Source organism: Pantherophis guttatus, chromosome 3 (assembly GCF_059756535.1).
Source record: "Pantherophis guttatus breed Tessera chromosome 3, ASM5975653v1, whole genome shotgun sequence".
NCBI lineage: Eukaryota > Metazoa > Chordata > Lepidosauria > Squamata > Colubridae > Pantherophis > Pantherophis guttatus.
Window position 1 is genome coordinate 108,373,278 of NC_142065.1, and position 18,889 is coordinate 108,392,166.

At 41.8% G+C, this 18,889-nt stretch overlaps 1 protein-coding gene across 23 annotated transcripts in view; it reads right to left on the reverse strand.

Moving 5' to 3' along the window:
• PRRC2C (proline rich coiled-coil 2C) overlaps positions 1-18,889 on the reverse strand; it is a 105,704-nt gene that overhangs the window by 43,486 nt on the left and 43,329 nt on the right. For all 23 annotated transcript variants that reach the window (XM_087890175.1, XM_087890173.1, XM_034409832.2 and 20 more), the window contains exons 7-16: positions 17,100-17,179; positions 16,129-16,262; positions 15,952-16,039; positions 15,341-15,455; positions 14,527-14,607; positions 5,978-6,518; positions 5,252-5,412; positions 4,557-4,806; positions 3,800-4,013; positions 125-2,491 (exon numbers count right to left, since the gene is read on the reverse strand). In XM_087890175.1, the coding sequence (XP_087746301.1) occupies positions 125-2,491; positions 3,800-4,013; positions 4,557-4,806; positions 5,252-5,412; positions 5,978-6,518; positions 14,527-14,607; positions 15,341-15,455; positions 15,952-16,039; positions 16,129-16,262; positions 17,100-17,179 (4,031 nt within the window). The remainder of the gene's footprint in view (positions 1-124; positions 2,492-3,799; positions 4,014-4,556; positions 4,807-5,251; positions 5,413-5,977; positions 6,519-14,526; positions 14,608-15,340; positions 15,456-15,951; positions 16,040-16,128; positions 16,263-17,099; positions 17,180-18,889) is intronic.

The following is an 18,889-nucleotide window of genomic DNA, read 5'->3' on the forward strand; positions in this document are numbered from 1 at the left end:
GAGAAAAATTCCTTGGCCAATAAAGAATTCTAATTCTAAATTTAAAATTCCAGCAAAATAAAATAACAGAATTGGCTTTTATTTGAAGCCTTCTACATTATGTTTTTCTAGGAAAAATACTTACCCCCTTTTTCCAGGTCTTATTGGAGGGCCGCTTCTCCTTTCATTTCTTGGCCCTGAAAAGTTTCGTCCAGATTTGGATGGGCCATTATTACCACGGCGATTCTGCCGATCAATCCCAGGTCTCTGACTGGAAAAACTTCTCTTAGCTATTTCTCTTTTAGGAATTAGTGTGTTTTCTCCTGCCTTAACAGCTCCCTGTGCTGTGATGTCTGCTAATTTTTTTTCATCCCTCTCGCGTCTCTCGTTGAAATCACTACTTTCTGAAGCAGTTTCCCACTCTTCATTTGCCTGGTCTGAAGAGTTCTGATTGGACAAGTCAGGTGTCTTACTTCCTGAAACCTCCAAAGTAGTGCTTGGCTGCTCATTAACAGCATTACTCACTGCCACAGTCGATGATGAACTAGTTGTGACTTCAATTATTTTTGATGCCGCCTCTCTTTCTTTTAATCGCCTAAAGCGTGGTGGCTTGTCTTGTCTGGGAGGTCGTGCAGGCCTTTGCCTTCGTGGTCGTTCCCTTACAGGATCAAATTTCCTCTCAAACTTTGCAGGAGGTCTTTTATCCAACTGTATAGGGCCATAATGCTCATGTCTTCGTTGTGGTTCTCCATCTTCAGCCTTGGAGATTTCTGTTTGTCTTGGATTCCACTGATTCTCTCTGTATCCTGGTCTCCTAAGAATAGATGGTCTAGGTGGGCGACCAACTGGATCTCTTCCACCACGTCTAAACATCCCCCCTCTGCCACGTCTAGAAGGTTCTCCTTTAGGAAGAAAACCTGGTTTGGTCTTATTTTCATCTTCTCTTACGTATGTTTTATCAATAATTCTATGGTCCCCTCGAATATTATTTTCAGGTTTGAAAGATAGCAGGGCTTTTGAAGGTTTTTTAACATCTGCCCTTTCTTCTCTCTTTGGGTGTTTGCCTTTGCTTAAGCTGTCTTTGTCTGACAGAAGAGTATCACTTGCACTTTCATGTACTTCACTGTCAGAGTCAGTTTCTGAGCCTCTTTGTCTTCGTCGTTTTGGAACAACTTCAAAATCAGAGCTCTCACTACGGGTTTCACTCTCCTCTCTCTGCCTAAGAGGACCAGAAGCAACATGTTCTACTCTAGGTTTAGTATCTCGGTAATGTGGATAATCTCTGTTGTGACCTCTTCCACCTCGACCCCTGCCTCCATAAGAACCTCTATAGCTGCGTCCCCTAGAGTAATATTCTCCACGTCCTCTTCCTCTGTATCCTTGGTCTGGAAACCAGTCCCTATTTTCTTTCCAGTATGTTCTGGGAGGTACTCCAGGCTCCCTTTTTACTGGTCTGGTTTCAATACCCGGTCTTTCTACAGTTTGTTCTTTGTTAATTATTTTTTCTGGCTGCTTTTCTTCCTTCACATTTGCAGGATGTTGAACTGATAACTCTTGTACACTAAGTGATGGAGCCTCAACTGCAGTTTGTGGAGTGTTTGGCTGTGGAACTGAAGGTGGAAGTGTTTGGATTGTAGCTGGCGGCTGAGATACAGGAAGTACTACTGCTGCCTGTTGTACAATGACAGGCTGCTGAACAGTAGGTGTAATTATAGGTTCTACGGGGTTGTCTGTACACTCTGCAACTTGTGATGTGTTTTGCAATGTTTTCTTATCATCTGTAGTGGCTTTCTCCGGTTCTAATCTGGAAATTAGCATCTGAGGCTGATCCCTTTTCTCAAGTTTATTGATTCTCCCATTTGTCAGTCTTTCTCCCTCCCGTTCTTTCTTCTGTTCACGTTCCTCTCTTTGTTCACGCTCTTCTTTCATATCACGAAGAATAGGCTTTTTAATGGGACCAGATCTTCTCATTGGTCTGTCACTACCTTCCTCTCTTCTACCATACCCTGGCCTTGGACCCCATCTAGTTTCAGATTTAGGTTTAAAGGGCTTTTCAGGTTTTGATCCCTCTAACAACCTACTACTTGTAAAGCCCTCCTTTTTTTGCTTGTTGTCTATTCTTTCCAGCAGTGGTTCTTTTGTTTCAGTGTGTCTGTTGTTTATTTTGGGAACATTTGCCTGTGTATTGCCCACTGGTTCTTCTGATTTCAAAGAATGAGTTGATCCATGAGAAATGCTTTTCTTCAGAGAAGAATTATTCTCTTCTAGAGGCACCTGTTGTTCTTTGGAGCTTTCTGAAACATTTCCTGCAGTTACTTCAAAACTTACTGCCGATGGACATGTATCAGATTGATGAGGCTGTGCATTTTCTAAAGAACTGCTTGAAGTCTGTATGTTCACATCCTCAGATTTTTTGAAGAAGTCTGTCTTTATATGGGGGTCTAACTGACCCTCTTCTCCTGAGTATACTGCTTGAACTGTTATTTGATCTTGGTCCAAAAGTTCTTCAGACCTAGAGGAAACAAGCCACATTTTCAGCTGAAGTCTTATCAATCATCCTAAACAATATTTAAAAAAAAACATGTTTAAAATGTGAGTTATTTCTTGTATCCTAGAAGGTATCTTATTGGTAACCCAATTAGTTTTGGAGATATTATTTGGGGTTGTAACAGATTTTAAATATTTAGAATACTCTTATATCTAAACATATAGTACATCTCACAAGCATCCCAATGGGCATGTAAACTGAAATATTGTAGCTACTAAAACAAACAGATATAAATATGTATGCAGGCAGTCCTCATTTAGTGATCATTCACAGTTACAACAGTGCTAAAAAGTAACTTTACAACTAATTCTCATGCTGAGGACCTTTGCAAGTCTGTAAAGCAAAGGTGAAGTAAGATCATAAACATAGTTGCAGATTCACTTTAATGACTGAGTTGCCAGTTCCAACTCTGGTCGCTAAATGAGTCACCTGTATACAGTAAGAGTTTAGTTCACTATTTTTCGGAGTATAAAACACACTCCCTCCCCCAAAAGAGGCTGAAAATTTGGGTGGTCTTGTACTCCGAATGTAGCTTTTTCAAAGCTTTTTTTCAGCCTTAACACTCAGCTGTGCTTTAGAAGCTTTTTTTCAGCCCTAACGAGGTGCTAGTGAGTGCACTTGCTCTTCTCATTGCTTCTCTCTCTGAAGATCAGCTGTGCTTTAGAAGCTGTTTTTTATCCCCAAGTAAGGGATAAAAAGTGAACGTGCGCGCTCAAAACCAGCGAACTAATGTGCTGAAGCTGACCAGACTAAGGACACTAGCCAGATGAATACCTAGTAGGCAGATTTCCCCCCCCCCATTTTCCTCCCCAAAAACTATGCTGCATCTTATACTCCGATGCATCTTATACTCTGAAAAATACGGTAGTTCACTATCAAACTATTTTAGCAATATTAATAGCTATTTATAGATGTCTTTTATACCTTATAGCTGACATTCAGGGTCAAAGTAGATAATGATGAGGGAGATGTGTGGATAATCTTTTTTTTTTAAAGTAGAAAATAGTTCATAATAAAAATGAAGGACAATGTCTCTGCTTTTTCATTGCCAAATATTCATCTCTTAATTCTAACGGAATTGGAATTACATTTACATTTTTCTGTTATTTGTCCAAGAGACAATTGTACTGAAGAATACGGTTTTTATCTAAGAAAAACCACTGATTAGAAAAAAAATACGTTGATCCTTTTATATTCTTGAAAATTAGAGGTATGCCTGAATGCAAGCATTGTAGAGAAGGAAGCCACATTATACATAAAAACCCAGTTTACCTTATATCAACAGTTTCTTCAAGGATTTTGGGAGAGGTACTAGTCTGTTGAGGATCTGTGTGAGTATATGGTTCGGACCCCCACATCATACGTGATTCTGTCAGTGGTATGGCATGTTCCCTCGCTGATCGAGTAACATGATCAAAAGAATCTGAACCAGCTCCCGTCCCCTCTATTTGATCCCTCCTCAGAAGTGGTTTAGGAGGTATAATTCCTGAAATGGAGATATTCAAATTAAGAAGCATAAGTGCTAGGATTGGCATCTGATTCTTCTGACTTTTAATATGGAGATATAAAACTGTCAGTCCTTCAAACAGATCAGACTAAAAAACCCAAAGTTATGAATGTTAATACTACTTTTATTACAAAATCAGAAGGGTAACAGAAACCCTTCTTTTATCTATAAGACACAAGCATTTTTTACGTGCTTGCGAACTGCACTGAAAAACTGTTTAAAATGTATAAACAAACACATCTTATAAATATATTTTGCTGTAGAAAGATATTTTTGCAGTTGGGGCACAACCACAGAAGAGATCATAGCTATTCATTTATCCTCAAATAATGTCATTAGAGGAATGTTTTTAATAATGATATACTGTAGCTTTCAAAATACTTCCTTTGAAATAAATAACCCTTTGAAATGCCTAATCTCAGAACATTTATGATGATCTACAGCAGAAAGACAATTACGCCCAGAAAAAATGAGAAAATAAAGTTCAGCATACAAGTATAAAGCATACAGTAAGAATTATACCAGGATGCATGGGTGGCATATCCATAGTAGGTCTTCCTGACATCATTCTTGGATCCATGTAAGACTGCATCATGAGCCACCTTGGATCAAAGCCCATAGAAGCCAAATGTGGGGGGTGCGGTTGAACAGGTTGGTACAATGGTCTATGTGGTGGTGGGGGAACAGGACTGCTAGAAGGTTGTGATGGTGTAGATTGTGGTAAAACTCCTTGCTGCTGCTGCTGTTGCCACTGTTGCTGCTTCATTTGCTCCTACAAAAAAGCAAATACAATCAACTTTTCCTCTATACAATTTCTTTCTTAGAAACATGTTATATATTTAATTCATATTAATTCTTTTCATCTACAGGTGTTTTAGAATAGTATTTATTTAATGTTCTTGGTGTCCAAACTCCCAATTCTCATTATGGTGGGAACTTTGGTAGCATTAACTATGACAATGGATGGATAGATAAATAACATAAAGTCAATTTTTACATTTACATATAAAATATGTAAATTCTAGGCAAAAATGGTACATAGATATAATCTACAGATGTAGAAAGAACAATTAACATAAAATTGTTATATTAAATTTGGATCATGGAAGCTATTACTTATTCAGTGGAATCTACAGTTATAAGCAATCTTTAGTTACTTATTTTTCTCCATAAAGGAAACTGAATATGTACTATAAAGCTTAAGATAAATCCATTACCTGTTGCCTCTGAAATCGTGGTGGCAATGACTTCTGAAACTGCTTTGAATAGCCAGAAGAAACAGCAGGACGAGGCTGAGTTCCAGAATCAGGCTCATTTTCATGTGAAGTGTCTTTTTCGTTATGATCGGTTTCTTGTATAGTGGAAACAAGTTGACAGTCTGTCCAAGGGAAAGACAGAAGAGTAGTGCTAGATATGATTTAACTGATAAAATGATGAGCAAAACAAAATATATAGTTCAGTGTTTTATAAGAAGTTGTCACCAGAGTAGCTTAAATTTCAAATTAGGCAAGCTGGTATTTAACCTAAGAATCAATTTCAAAATGTTCATTGCATATGTTCCAATTAAAGCTATACTGGAACATAAGGGCACTCTGCAGATTATTAGGGTACCAAGAATGTTCAAAATTATACTGTAGTTGACTTTCCAGGCATTATTTTGCAAGATTTCTATTTTAAACATATTTGAAAATGTGTTCTTCCTTACGAAATGCTCAATGCCTATTTCAAGATGTCCAAATTTTTTAAATCTAAATCTCGCTGAGATTCTAGTATTCACAAAATACTGTTTGCTTCCAATCTGAGGTATAGATCTTGCGCCCATCCCCTGAAATACTGCCAAAGTTCTACTTGAGTGAAAACAAGGAATGCTAAAAATTAAAGTATAACTATACTGCATGTGGATGAAAATTATACTTTACATTAACAAAGGAATTGATACAAACCTCTTTCTTCCTCACTGGTGGTTTCTTTTTCTTGTTTCTCTAATATCACTGGGGCAATGACAGACTCCTGAGGCTCAGAAATTTCAGTTTTAGGTTTCTCATCTACTTTAAGTTCCTCTTCCACTTCTTCTTTCTCCTCTCTTTCTTTCTCCTTTTCTACTTCTTTGCCTTTTTCTTCATTTTCTTTTATTTCCACATCTATCAATTTTTCTTTTTCCTTTTCAATAGTTGTTTCCTTTTCCCTTTCAACGTCTTTTTCTCTGATATTTTCTTTTTCTTTCAATGGATCTTCTCGAGTTGGCTTTGGAACACACCCAAATTTCTCATTTAAGCGTTTTAATTTCTCAGCACATGCAGCTTTTCTTTGTTCCTCCATTCTTCGCTCCTCCTCTTCTCTCCTTTTGCGGGCTCGTTCTACTGATGCAGATATTTCTGTCTGCTGTCTTCGCCTCTGCTTCCAAATCTCATCATCATCTGGTACTGGCCTAGGAGGAAAGGAACCTTGCCTTCCTGGTCCTGCCATGCGATCTGGAAGTGGATGCTAAAAAAGAAAAAAAACAAACCAACCAGTAAATATCTAAACCGAAGATGTACGATTAAATTCCCTTTGCCTAAATACATGGGCAAAATGGCTCTTCAATTCTCTTTGGAAGAGAGACCTCAAAATAATTTGTCATATAATCTTGGGCCAGGTTTAATAAAAAATAAGTAGTGCCAATTATAAATGAAAAAACACTGCTGGAGATCCTGGAATTTGATCTATTTTCACCAAAGAATAATCAAAATGTACACACATTTAAGAACACTTAATCCCCAAAATGTACATACAATTTAAGGACATTTTCAGTGTTAAAAGATGCTTAAAATAATCCTTCTTCCAAACATTAAGTATTTGTTTGCAAGACTTTTATTATTTTGAACTTGTGCATGAATTAATGTTTAATTCCTTAGGCTTACTGAAATCTAAAATTTAAGGAATAGCAGCCTTGTATTTTAAACTGTAATCTCCCTCCCTGAAATCTTGCCATGTAGTGGGACCTCAGAAGCATGACTTGTCTGCAGCTGCCTCTACCTTGGGGAACCCCTCCTGCCAGCAATTCAACAGGACCCCATTCTAGTATTTTTGGAAAACCATTAACACCTTGCTTTTTATTGATGTGCTGGCATTATATGGGTAGAATGCATGGAAGTAGCTGAGCCTGCAGTGGAGCATCCCAAGGAGGATAATTAAGGCACAGGATTTTTGTTTATTGTTTTGTTCTTATTACTATCTCATTTATTGGTTTTATGGTTGTTCTAAGCCACCCAGAGTTGCTTACGATCTGCGGTCATATAAATCAGATAGATAGATAGATAGATAGATAGATAGATAGATAGATAGATTACTTGCTGCATCTAATATAGTGCAATTAGAAAAAAATGACATACAAATACATCCCACACATTCATTTTGGAGTTCAACCTATGAATTCAGCAAAGGCATTTAAAGGAAAAAATGTGCAAATTCAAATTCTTACAATTATTCCAACAGAAGCTATCAAGATTAAAAAAGGGGCGTTGGTCCTACCTGATACGCTCCTTCTCGTTGAGTGGAGACAGCAGCCAGAATGGGTAGCAGCAGCCAATCAGCATGAAGGACTGAGTCTATCAATCACATCAAGTCCCGCCCTTGTTACCGGGCAGACCCGCTTTAGGCGAAGAACTGAAGAGATAGACTCGGCGTGTGGGAAACGAAGAACAGAGTCCAGAAGAAAAAACAAGGTTGAAAGCACCAGACTGAAGAAAAAACACTAAAGGGAGGGTCTGGCTGCTGTCTCCACTCAACGAGAAGGAGCGTATCAGGTAGGACCAACGCCCCTTCTCCATTGAGAGTGGAGACAGCAGCCAGGATGGGACATACCCCAGTTCACTGTCCCGAAGCCGGGGTGGGACCAGACTGGTGCGAAACATCCTCCCCAGAAATGACCTGTTGTAACACCTGTCTACCAAATGCAGCCTCCGCCGAAGCAAAGGAGTCAATTTTATAGTGCCGAATAAAGGGAACAGGTGAAACCCATGTCGCCGCCCGACAAATCTCGAGCAATGAAGCCTGAGTAGACCAGGCAGCCGACGTAGAAGCACTGCGGGTGGAGTGCGCTGTTATACGTGCCGGTCGCGGGAGAGAACGGAGGTCGTATGCCGAAGCAATGGTTTGTCGGATCCAGCGGCCGATTGTAGATGAAGTCACGCGAAGGCCCAGGGAAACAGGCAAGAAGGATACGAACATCGACTCCGAACGGCGAACCCCAGCTGTTCTCTTCAGGTAAATCCACAGAGCTCGTTTAACGCCCAAAGTGCGCCAATGGCGTTCTCAAGGATGAGTCGGTCTGGGACAGAAATTAGGTAAGATCAGCTCCTGGGAGCGATGAAACACCGAATTAACCTTCGGGATGAAGGTGGGGTCCAGGCGGAGTACCACACGGTCAGCATGAAACACACATAGATCGGAGCGAATTGACAAGGCGGCAATCTCTGAAATACGGCGGGCCGAAGTTATGGCCACCAAGAAGGCGACCTTGCAGGATAACAATCGGAAGCTCGTTGTCCGCAACGGTTCATAAGGAGGACCCATAAGCGAGTTCAACACCAACGGCAAATCCCAGGTTGGATAGCGGTGTAACACCGGGGGAGACATGTTAGAAGCACCCCGGAGGAAGCGGCGAATGAGAGGATGTTGGGCCAAGGATGAGAGAGAACCACAGCAAAGGACTGATGAGATAGCCGCTACCTGGCGCCTCAAAGTGTTAGGAGAAAGGCCTTCTGAGAAATCTTTCTGAAGGAACACCAACACGTCCACAATAGAAGCCTGAAGGGGTGACACACCATGACTGGCACAATACGAGCAGAAGGCACGCCAAGTAGCCGAGTAAACTCGCTCTGTCGAAGGGCGGCGAGAGGCTTGAATAATCTGAATCACGTCGCCTGGAATGTTCGCGTCACTCAGACAGCGCCGCTCAACCGCCAGGCGGTCAGATTGAGCCAAGGCAGATCCGAATGGTACAAGGCACCTTGAATGAGAACGTCCTGATCGTGTGGAAGGCGCCAAGGAGGGGCGACTGAAAGAGACACAAGGTCCGCAAACCAAGGCCTCCGAGGCCAGTGGGGAGCCAACAATATCACCTCCGCCCGCTCTGTCAGGATTTTGCGAATGACCCTGGGAATCAGCCCGGTCGGAGGAAAGGCATACAATAGGCCCCGCGGCCAAGGGGATCGCAGAGCATCCGTGGCAACGGCCTGAGACTCCGGGTATCGGGCGAAGAAGAGAGGTAGCTGGGCATTCAGATGCGTGGCAAAGAGATCGATCACAGGAACGCCGAATCGCTGAATCAGACCTTGAAAAATGCGAGGATGAAGCTGCCACTCCGCATTGTCCACATGTTGTCGACTCAGCCAATCCGCCTGAGTGTTGCTGGTTCCAGAGATGTGTTCTGCGCGAAGGGAGCTGAGATGGCGCTCCGCCCAGAGACCTAACTTCAGCGCCACAGAAAGCAGGGACTTCAACCTGGTGCCCCCCAATTTGTTGAGGTGTGCCTTGGCAGTGACATTGTCCGTTAGTACCAAAACGTGAGCACCGGACACCAGGTGATGGAAGGCCCGGAGGGCAAGGAAAACAGCCTGCAATTCCAGCCAGTTGATCGGACGGGCGGCTTCTCAGACAGTCCAAGTTCCTTGAGCTATCTGCCCCTGGCAATGAGCTCCCCAGCCGAGAAGACTGGCATCTGAGGTGACCACCACTCGTTGAGGCTCGAGGAAGAGGGAGCCGGCCGACAGAGCTGGCGATGTCCACCATCTGAGGGACCTGCGAACAGCTGAGGGAACAGGAATCGGCCTGCTTGATGTGGCTCTGCCCGCCTTCTGAAAAGGTAAAAGGAACCATTGAAGCTCCCGGGAGTGGAGCTGAGCCCAGGGAACAATGGTTATGGCCGAAATCATCTTCCCCAGGAGTTGGGAAAGAACGTAAGGTGAAACAGCCCGACACCTTTCAATCCTAGATATCAACCCTCGCAGACTGTCCTGTCTTTCTGTAGAAAGAAAAACCCTCCCCTGGACAGAGTCAATGAGAGCCCCCAAATGGACCAGGGAAGTAGGTGGCTTTTCTCAAGGGATTAGGTGGCTTTTCTCAAGATTAATCAAAAGGCCATGAGAGGCCAAGGTCTCTAGAGTAAGCTGAAGATCTCGAGTAGCCTGTTGTAGGGATGAGGACAGAACAAGAATATCGTCCAGGTAGCAGAGAAGCTGAACTGAACGAACCCTGAGAGAAGCAGCTAAGGCTGCTAGCACCTTAGTAAAGGTGCGGGGAGCAGAGGAGAGGCCAAAGGGAAGGGCCCTGTATTGATAGTGGACCCCCCGTAACAAAATCGCAAATAACGCCTATGGGAATGACAAATTGGAATATGCAGATAGGCCTCAGTGAGATCTATCGAAGAAAGGAGATCGCCCCTCCTAACGCCGTCAAGGATGGATTTTAAGGACTGCATCTTAAACTTTCGGTATACTACATACCGATTCAACCGTTTAAGGTCCAGAATGGGTCTCCACCCCCCCGAGGACTTAGGCACCAGAAAAACCCGGGAATAGAAACCCGTACCCCGTTGATCAGGAGGGACAGGTTGGATAGCCCTGATGGAAAGGAGATGCTGTACCGCAGCGTCCATAAGGAGAAGTTTTTCCGGATTACGAGAAATCGGACAGCAAACAAAGACACTCGGAGGAGGGGAAAGGAATTCAATGGCCAACCCAGATTTTAACGTGGCCAGGACCCATTGATCGGAAATAGATCTCTCCCAAGAGGCAGCAAAGAGGGCCAATCTGCCGCCTATGGGAGGACCGGAGATGCACTTAGCGACGGCGTCGGTAGGAACGACCTCCTCCCCCCCGAAAGGGCCGTTTAGACACAAAGGGCCTACCACGAACAGACCTATCCTGAGAGCCACGGAATCTAGTAAAGTTAGTAGGGGGCCTAGAAAAACCAAAGGAGGAAGACCCACCCGCATCGTTACCTCTAAACTGAGAACAAGGGGTGTAAGGGGAAAAACGGGACTCCCCCCTGCGGAAAATAGGAGCTAAGATCTTCTTTTTGTCTCTCGTTTCAGTGAGAAACGGCTCCAAGGCATCTCCAAACAACCTGGTACCCCCAAAGGGAACCGAGGCTAAGCGCCATTTGTGTCTAGTGTCTGCTTGCCAATGACGCAACCATACTAAGCAGCGGGCAGCCATGGAGGAAGCAAGAGCTTTAGAAGCGAAGCGGGTGGCAATCAAGGAAGAGTCAGCTGAGAACTGCAGAGCTGCAACAATTTTGTTAAGGTCCTGTTTGATACGTAAATCATCAGGCGACAATTTTTCCTGCAGCTGTCGCAACCAGAGCAGGGTAGTCCGGTTAAAGAATGAAGCTGAGGTTGCAGCTCTAATAGCCCAGGCGGATCCTTGGTGAGCCCGTTGAAGGACTAAGTCCGATCTATGTTCGTCCGGGCGAAGTGCTTCGTCCGGATCCCCTGGAACGTTGACATTAGGCAGTAAAGCGACGATGGGCGCGTCGACAGAAGGGATTTGGAGGATGGAGTCCAATTCTGTAGCCACCTGGAAGTTCCTTCGGTCATTGGCCGAGGGCAGGACGGTTGAAGTAGCAGAAGACCACTGCCGCTTCACTGTGTCCAAAAAGAGCGGTGGGGTTGGTACAGATGTAGTTGGTCTGGCAGGTTCGACAAACATGGGATCCAATGAGTCAGCTGGAGATGCGGGCACAGGATCAACGACTGGAGAGGACAAACGAGCCGTAGAAACAGCTTTAAACAGAAGCGACTTGAACAATGATTGCGGAAACAACCCCGTAAAGGAGGGCTGGTCCGGAGGAAGATTCTCATCATCTGAGAGACCGGAGTCGCTATACTCAGCATCCGCCAAGGTTGAGGGCTGAGTAGAATGAGAGCAGGACGGAGAATCAGGAGCCCTGCATTGCCTCTTTTCAGGAGTTGGCCGTTCCGGAGAAACGGGCGATGCTGACCTCATGGAACCCGCATGGCTGGAAAGGCAGGAATGAGCGGCTAGAGACTTCTGCACCACCGCCTCAATCATGCGTTGTATCTGCTCCGGAGAAAGCTGGCCAGGAACCTGAACAGGCCCAGGTTCAGGATCAGAGGCAGTCGGAGGAGGAGACAGAGAAGAGACCTGCGCAGGATCCGGATCCGAAGAAGCAGGCTGACCAGAGGTCTCAGCGCCCCAGAGATTTGTGGTAGAGATGGTCACTGGACAATCCTGGAGTGACATCTGATCCGGAGTGTCTGGGCGAGAAGGTATTGAGGGTGCTGAGGTCACCCTTACTGCAGGAGGCTGAGAGACAGTGCAGGTAAGATCAGCGCAGGCCTTGTCACATAATTTTTTCAACACTTTGTCCCTCCTTTTTTCAGCTCTGGACATCAAGACCTGTTTATCAGGTCTATGATGGGCATGAGGCTTGTGCAAAACTGGGGATGGCTCCTGAGAGGCCTCCCGAGTTAAAGGTTGATCAGCAGACTGATGGCCTGAACGCTCACTTTCATTAGCCCCGGCCCTACGGCCGTGTTTCAATTTTGACAGCGCCTTAGGCATAATGGCTGGCAAGGGGCTCACGTGCAATAGCAAGGGGAGCGTAGGAAACTTCACAAGGTCACAAAGTCAATATGAGCAGGCCAAGACAATAAGGGGGGGCGTGGACAAACCCCTCTGATAAACGTCTGCAAGGTCACAGTGTAGAAGAGCGCGAGAGCTCCACAAAGGCTAGTAGTAATGGGCAAATTTTAGTCCAAAGTGGCACTTGATGAGGTAATAACAGCTAGGTAGGAAGTACAAAGGAAGTCCAAACAGTAAGGCTACTAAGTGGAATCAGCAGGTCCACTATTGTTGAGATCCAACAAGTCCAGTAACTTTAATAGTCAAACAGAGGCAGAGCAGAATAAAGGGAGATTTTTGTCAAATTGAGGCCAGAAACGACGAAATTAGCAGTCAAAATGGCCGCCGCCCTCACTTCGAAGCTAAACTTCCTGCTGGCAAGCAGCTTTCAATGTGGAGAGAAGCAAACAAAATGGCCGCCGCCCTGACTCCAAAGCTAAACCTGCTGGCAAGGAGACGTCAGGGGAGAAAAAAGCAAACAAAAATGGCCGCCGCCCTGACCCAGAAGCCAAGACCTACTGAGGGCAATCAAAATGGCCGCCGAAGGCTCCGACGATGTAAAATTGCAGAGGGCGAGCGAGGGAAAATAAAATGGCCGGCGCGACCTGCCGATACAAGCAATTAGCCGCCCAAGTTGCAACGGGGGCTAAAATGGCCGTCGAGTAGAGCCAGTCCCTCTGGGAAGCCTCCCAGCCCAGGCAAATCAACCAGGAAGACAAGCGCCCCCACCCCCAGGGGTGCTACAGTTAGAAATAGTGTCCTATCTAGAAGGGCAGTAAAGGGCTGAACGATACCACAAAGTTGTTAGAAGTCCGAGAGTCGATCCAACCGTTAAGGGGAAAAAGCGGAAAACCGTAGTCTAGAAGTCCGAAGTCAAAAAGCCAGAGAAAAACATCCAAATAAGCTAAATAGCCAGAAACGAGGTAGAGCTAAAGACCCACACGCCAGATCAAGCTGAAGGACTGAGTCTAAAGTGGGTCTGCCCGGTAACAAGGGCGGGACTTGATGTGATTGATAGACTCAGTCCTTCATGCTGATTGGCTGCTGCTACCCATCCTGGCTGCTGTCTCCACTCTCAATGGAGAAAGATGCTTAAAATAATCCTTCTTCCAAACATTAAGTATTTGTTTGCAAGACTTTTATTATTTTGAACTTGTGCATGAATTAATGTTTAATTCCTTAGGCTTACTGAAATCTAAAATTTAAGGAATAGCAGCCTTGTATTTTAAACTGTAATCTCCCTCCCTGAAATCTTGCCATGTAGTGGGACCTCAGAAGCATGACTTGTCTGCAGCTGCCTCTACCTTGGGGAACCCCTCCTGCCAGCAATTCAACAGGACCCCATTCTAGTATTTTTGGAAAACCATTAACACCTTGCTTTTTATTGATGTGCTGGCATTATATGGGTAGAATGCATGGAAGTAGCTGAGCCTGCAGTGGAGCATCCCAAGGAGGATAATTAAGGCACAGGATTTTTGTTTATTGTTTTGTTCTTATTACTATCTCATTTATTGGTTTTATGGTTGTTCTAAGCCACCCAGAGTTGCTTACGATCTGCGGTCATATAAATCAGATAGATAGATATAGATAGATAGATAGATAGATAGATAGATAGATAGATAGATAGATTACTTGCTGCATCTAATATAGTGCAATTAGAAAAAAATGACATACAAATACATCCCACACATTCATTTTGGAGTTCAACCTATGAATTCAGCAAAGGCATTTAAAGGAAAAAATGTGCAAATTCAAATTCTTACAATTATTCCAACAGAAGCTATCAAGATTAAAAAAAGACAGGTAAAGGAATATATGTATATGAATCAGGGATTATTTCTGTTAAACAAATATTTTGATGATACCTGAAGAATTGATTTTGCATGAAGTCCAGAACTATTACTTCTCTCAAGTACTGAAGATTGTGCTGGTAACACTCCACGTCCCTATTAGATTTTAATAAAAAAACCTTTGTGGATATTCATATGAAATGAAAATTGAACAAAGTTAACCATTTCAAATTAAATTTTACTTAGAGGAAGAGTGTAAAAGCAGAAAAATTGAAATCTTTCCCTAATACATATCAATTTATCTATTTAAATATGTAAAATTATTTGTTTTTAAACATATGAAATTATTTGTTATTTTCAAGCTGATATTTTGATATATAGGACATGATAAAATTATACATACATACATTTCAAACAGAATTTAAAACAACAATAAAACCTAACTGATTTTAAATAGCGAAGCCAAGAACAAGCAAACATTAATCAAAAGTCATGCCAAAAAGAAATATCTTCTGCTTATGCCTAAAATGTGCAATCGAAATATATTTCAAATTTATGGAAGACAACTCTTTGCCAAAGCAATTAAACTTAACTCATAAATATATATTACACATATATTGCAGATAGCCCTAATCATAAAAGGCTACTGTTAACTTTAATGATCAATGGGAAAAAGATCAGATTTAATTGCTACTGGAAGAGAGAGGAAGAAATGTTTTTACTGAGAATTTTCTCAAACTAATAAATAAAATTCTGTTTGGAACAATAAATGCCACTTGTAGCATGAAAAAAATGTGCACATTCAGACGTTTTGCACATGTGCTTAGGTGAAGAGAAAAAATGTTCTTCAGGAACAATATGCTTCTAAAGAGATAGCAACAACACGTACCTGGTCGAATTGACTGCTTTTGCTATATGCTCCTTTTAATCCAACTGATGGCAAAGGAACAGATGATTTAGGTTCTTCTACATCTTTCTTGTCTACATCTTTAGTAGATTCATTACTGCATAAAACATATAAATGGAAACACTTCCGCATATAATCAAGTTTTTAAGGTAGCTGAAAATGGAACCATGAACCAACCAGCCACAGAAAAACAAAATTAACATAATGAGAAACATGCAGAGATTACAAATATACATATCCTGCCTTTTATTCAGAAGTTTAAGATCGCATACCTATTGCTCTCTCTGCCACATCTGAGATGATTGTCCCAAAATCATTGAAAGAGCATAGGATGGACAAGAACATCTCTCTGCTGCTAGCTCAATTCCTTAATCATTATACAATGCTAGTTCTCAAATGTGAAACAGGCTAGATGGATAACAACGACATACTCAACATTATTTAGCTAATGTAAATTCTATAGTTAAACAGATATTTACACCAGGTAGATACCTGTCCACTATATCACATCAGCAAACCGATGCAAACACTATACACAGAACATAAAGACTAGCAGATGATTTTTATATTTTCTGTATCAATATGTTTATTACCTGTTTTCCTGTTCTTTCTGATTATTTCCCTGTTCATCATCATCACTGAAGTTCAACTGTTCAGTATAATCTACTTCACTTTGAGCTCCTAAATAACAAATTGGAGATTAGCATGGTGAATACTTTTTTTCTGTATGCAATTTTAGTTCAATGTATATCAAGATCTACATTGCTTACCAGCCCAGCCCTCATCAGCTTCAGCATCTAAATTATCAAACTTATCAAGTTCTTTGAGTTCATTAGCACTTAGGATTGATGGACGTTCTACAGTTTCTGAGTTCCGTGAAGAAGGCCCCCTTCCTCTTGGGTTTCTAGAAAAAGAGAAAACATGCAACACATTTGAATTTAAAACTCAGAAAATGGTACTCATTTTAGTTAACAAATGAGAGAAAATTATCATATTAGGCAGGATTATTTTCATACAGCATATTTAAGCAGAGATTGGATTTATCTAAATCAGGGGTGTCAAACTCAAGGCTCGGGGGCCGGATTTGGCCCGTGGGGTGCTTAGATCTGGCCCGCAGGGCCGCCCTGGAAACAGCAAAGGACAGGTCTGTGTTGCCTCTGCCAGTGAAAACAGAGCTCAGGAGGGCCCTTCCGAGCTCCGTTTTCACTGGCAGAGGGTTGCAGGAAGCCATCGCAGCCGAAAATGAAGCTCAGGAGCCCGTTATCACTGGGAGAGTTCTCGGGCCACCACAGGCACCTCCGACACGAATGACATCGAGCTGGCTATGCCCACCCTGGCCCCCCGAGGTCAAACACAACTCTAATGCAGCCCTCAATGAAATCAAATTTGACACCGTTGATCTAAATAGATGGATTAAGATTCTAGATAGATCTAAAGCAATCTATCAAGAAATGCTTTAATCTGAATTCTTGCATGGAGCAGGGGATCAAATGTCAATGGCTAAATGGACTCTTCCAATTTAAGGATTAAATGATTGGTTTGATGGAGGAATAAGCTAAAATTCTTGGTACCAGTATATACAGAGTTCTCACTGTCTGCTGGGAGATTACAAATTTCAGCCACATAACGTACTGTAACTCCACAATGTCTAACTTTCTGGATTATACAATTAATAAGCAAATCTAGTATCTAGTGCAAGCTGATTTTGGAACAAAGCAAGCAAAGCAATTGGCTTTCTCACCTGCTGCTCTCAGATGGGGCAGGAAATCTGCTGGGACCTGCCACTGGTGGATATGCTAGTTTAGGATACTGGTTAAGCATCTAAAGAAAAAAGATTAGATCAGTAATAACTAAATTTGTATCAAAGTTATACATAAAAATAGGGTACATGAATACATAAATTCTATGCACAATGCATAGAATTTATGTAATCTAAGCAATGATAAATTGGTTCCCGTATAAAATTTTAAACTAAGAACTATTTAAGTTTTTAAAAAGTAAAAAGGAATTTACTAATTTACATAGCAAAATTATGCAGAAGTATATCATATATTTCAGAAAATGTATGGCTATATTTAAACAATTGCAAATTAGCTCAATAAGATAACATTAACAATTAGTTAACACATACAGTCCCTTTGGTCAGCCTTCACATATCCAGAAGAATCTTGAATCAGAAGACATTGATATATCATAGGTTCCCAATGTGAACAAAATTACCAGTTTAAGATAATGTCAGGGTGTTAAACCACACTATTATTTATATAAATATATTAATAATATTATAATAATATTCTAAATATTAATATTAAATATTTAATATATTATTTAAAAATATATATTTAAAATAAGCTAATTGTATTGTGATATGTCACTACAATACTGAATAGGCATGAAAACAGCAAAATAATATAGTGAAACTGGCAATTAAGTTACCAAGACAAAATACTCTCTATTTTAAATGGGTTCATTATTTATGTCCTATATTAAGTCTCAAAACAATGGTCATTTTGAAGGCAGTTTATACATTCATGTATTTATTTCAATTTTTCTAAAATTTCAGCTCCAACTTCCCTGAAAAACATATTCCTCCTGGAGGAACCAGAAGCATTGCGGTGAGATTGGTTGGAAAATAGCTGCTTCTGATGAGCCTCGCGAAATCCAGCCAGACAAACCGCTGTTGGGAGGGGTCTTCGGACCGGAACCATCTTGGAGGAATGGCAAAGGAGAGATGCCTCGGATGACCAAGAGGAACAGGCCCCAAAGAGTCGGAGGCAGCTCTCTGAACTGGCGGAGGGGGTGGTGGCCATTAAAATGACCGCTCTGAAGCTAGGACAAGCGGACTAAAATTTGTGCAGGAGTGATGTTTGAATGGAGTATTGCTACCGGGTGATTGATTGGCCAACTCACAGGTAATTTTTTTTTAAAAGCTTAAGAGGTCCCGGTGCGGAAATAAGCAGCTAATTGGCACTTGGGAATTTTAATTGAAGGGAGAAGAACAAAGAGGAAGTTAAAGGACTAAAGCCCAAAAAAGAAAACTTTCTACCTGGACTTAAAATTGGATTTGGAGAAATTAAAAATAATACAGGAAAAAGAAAACCGAGAGAAAGCATTATTTAACAATAAAAGGAAAAGAAATTGAAGAGAAAGTATCTTTAATGTGGATTTAAATGTGTTACTTTGTTGTCTTGGGATCTGTGGATTGGAGAGACATCTGCTGGTGGAAAGAAAGCACTACAATGATTGCTTTGAAAATTGAAAGAACAGCAAGGACTGACTACTGTGGGAAATTATAAGGAGTATTTATTTTTTAAACAGCTGGGTCTTGACTTTGAAAGGAGGTGAAAAAGAACAAAGTCTTAAATTGGAATGGACTAGATAAATATTCAAACTGGATATTATTTGGAAATTTTTAAAAAAGAAAGACTACATGGACTTGAATCTTAATTAAACATAAATTAAAATAAAAAAAATTCTGAATTGACAATACGGACCATTGTGAGTATGAGGAACTAATGGAGATGTTTAAGA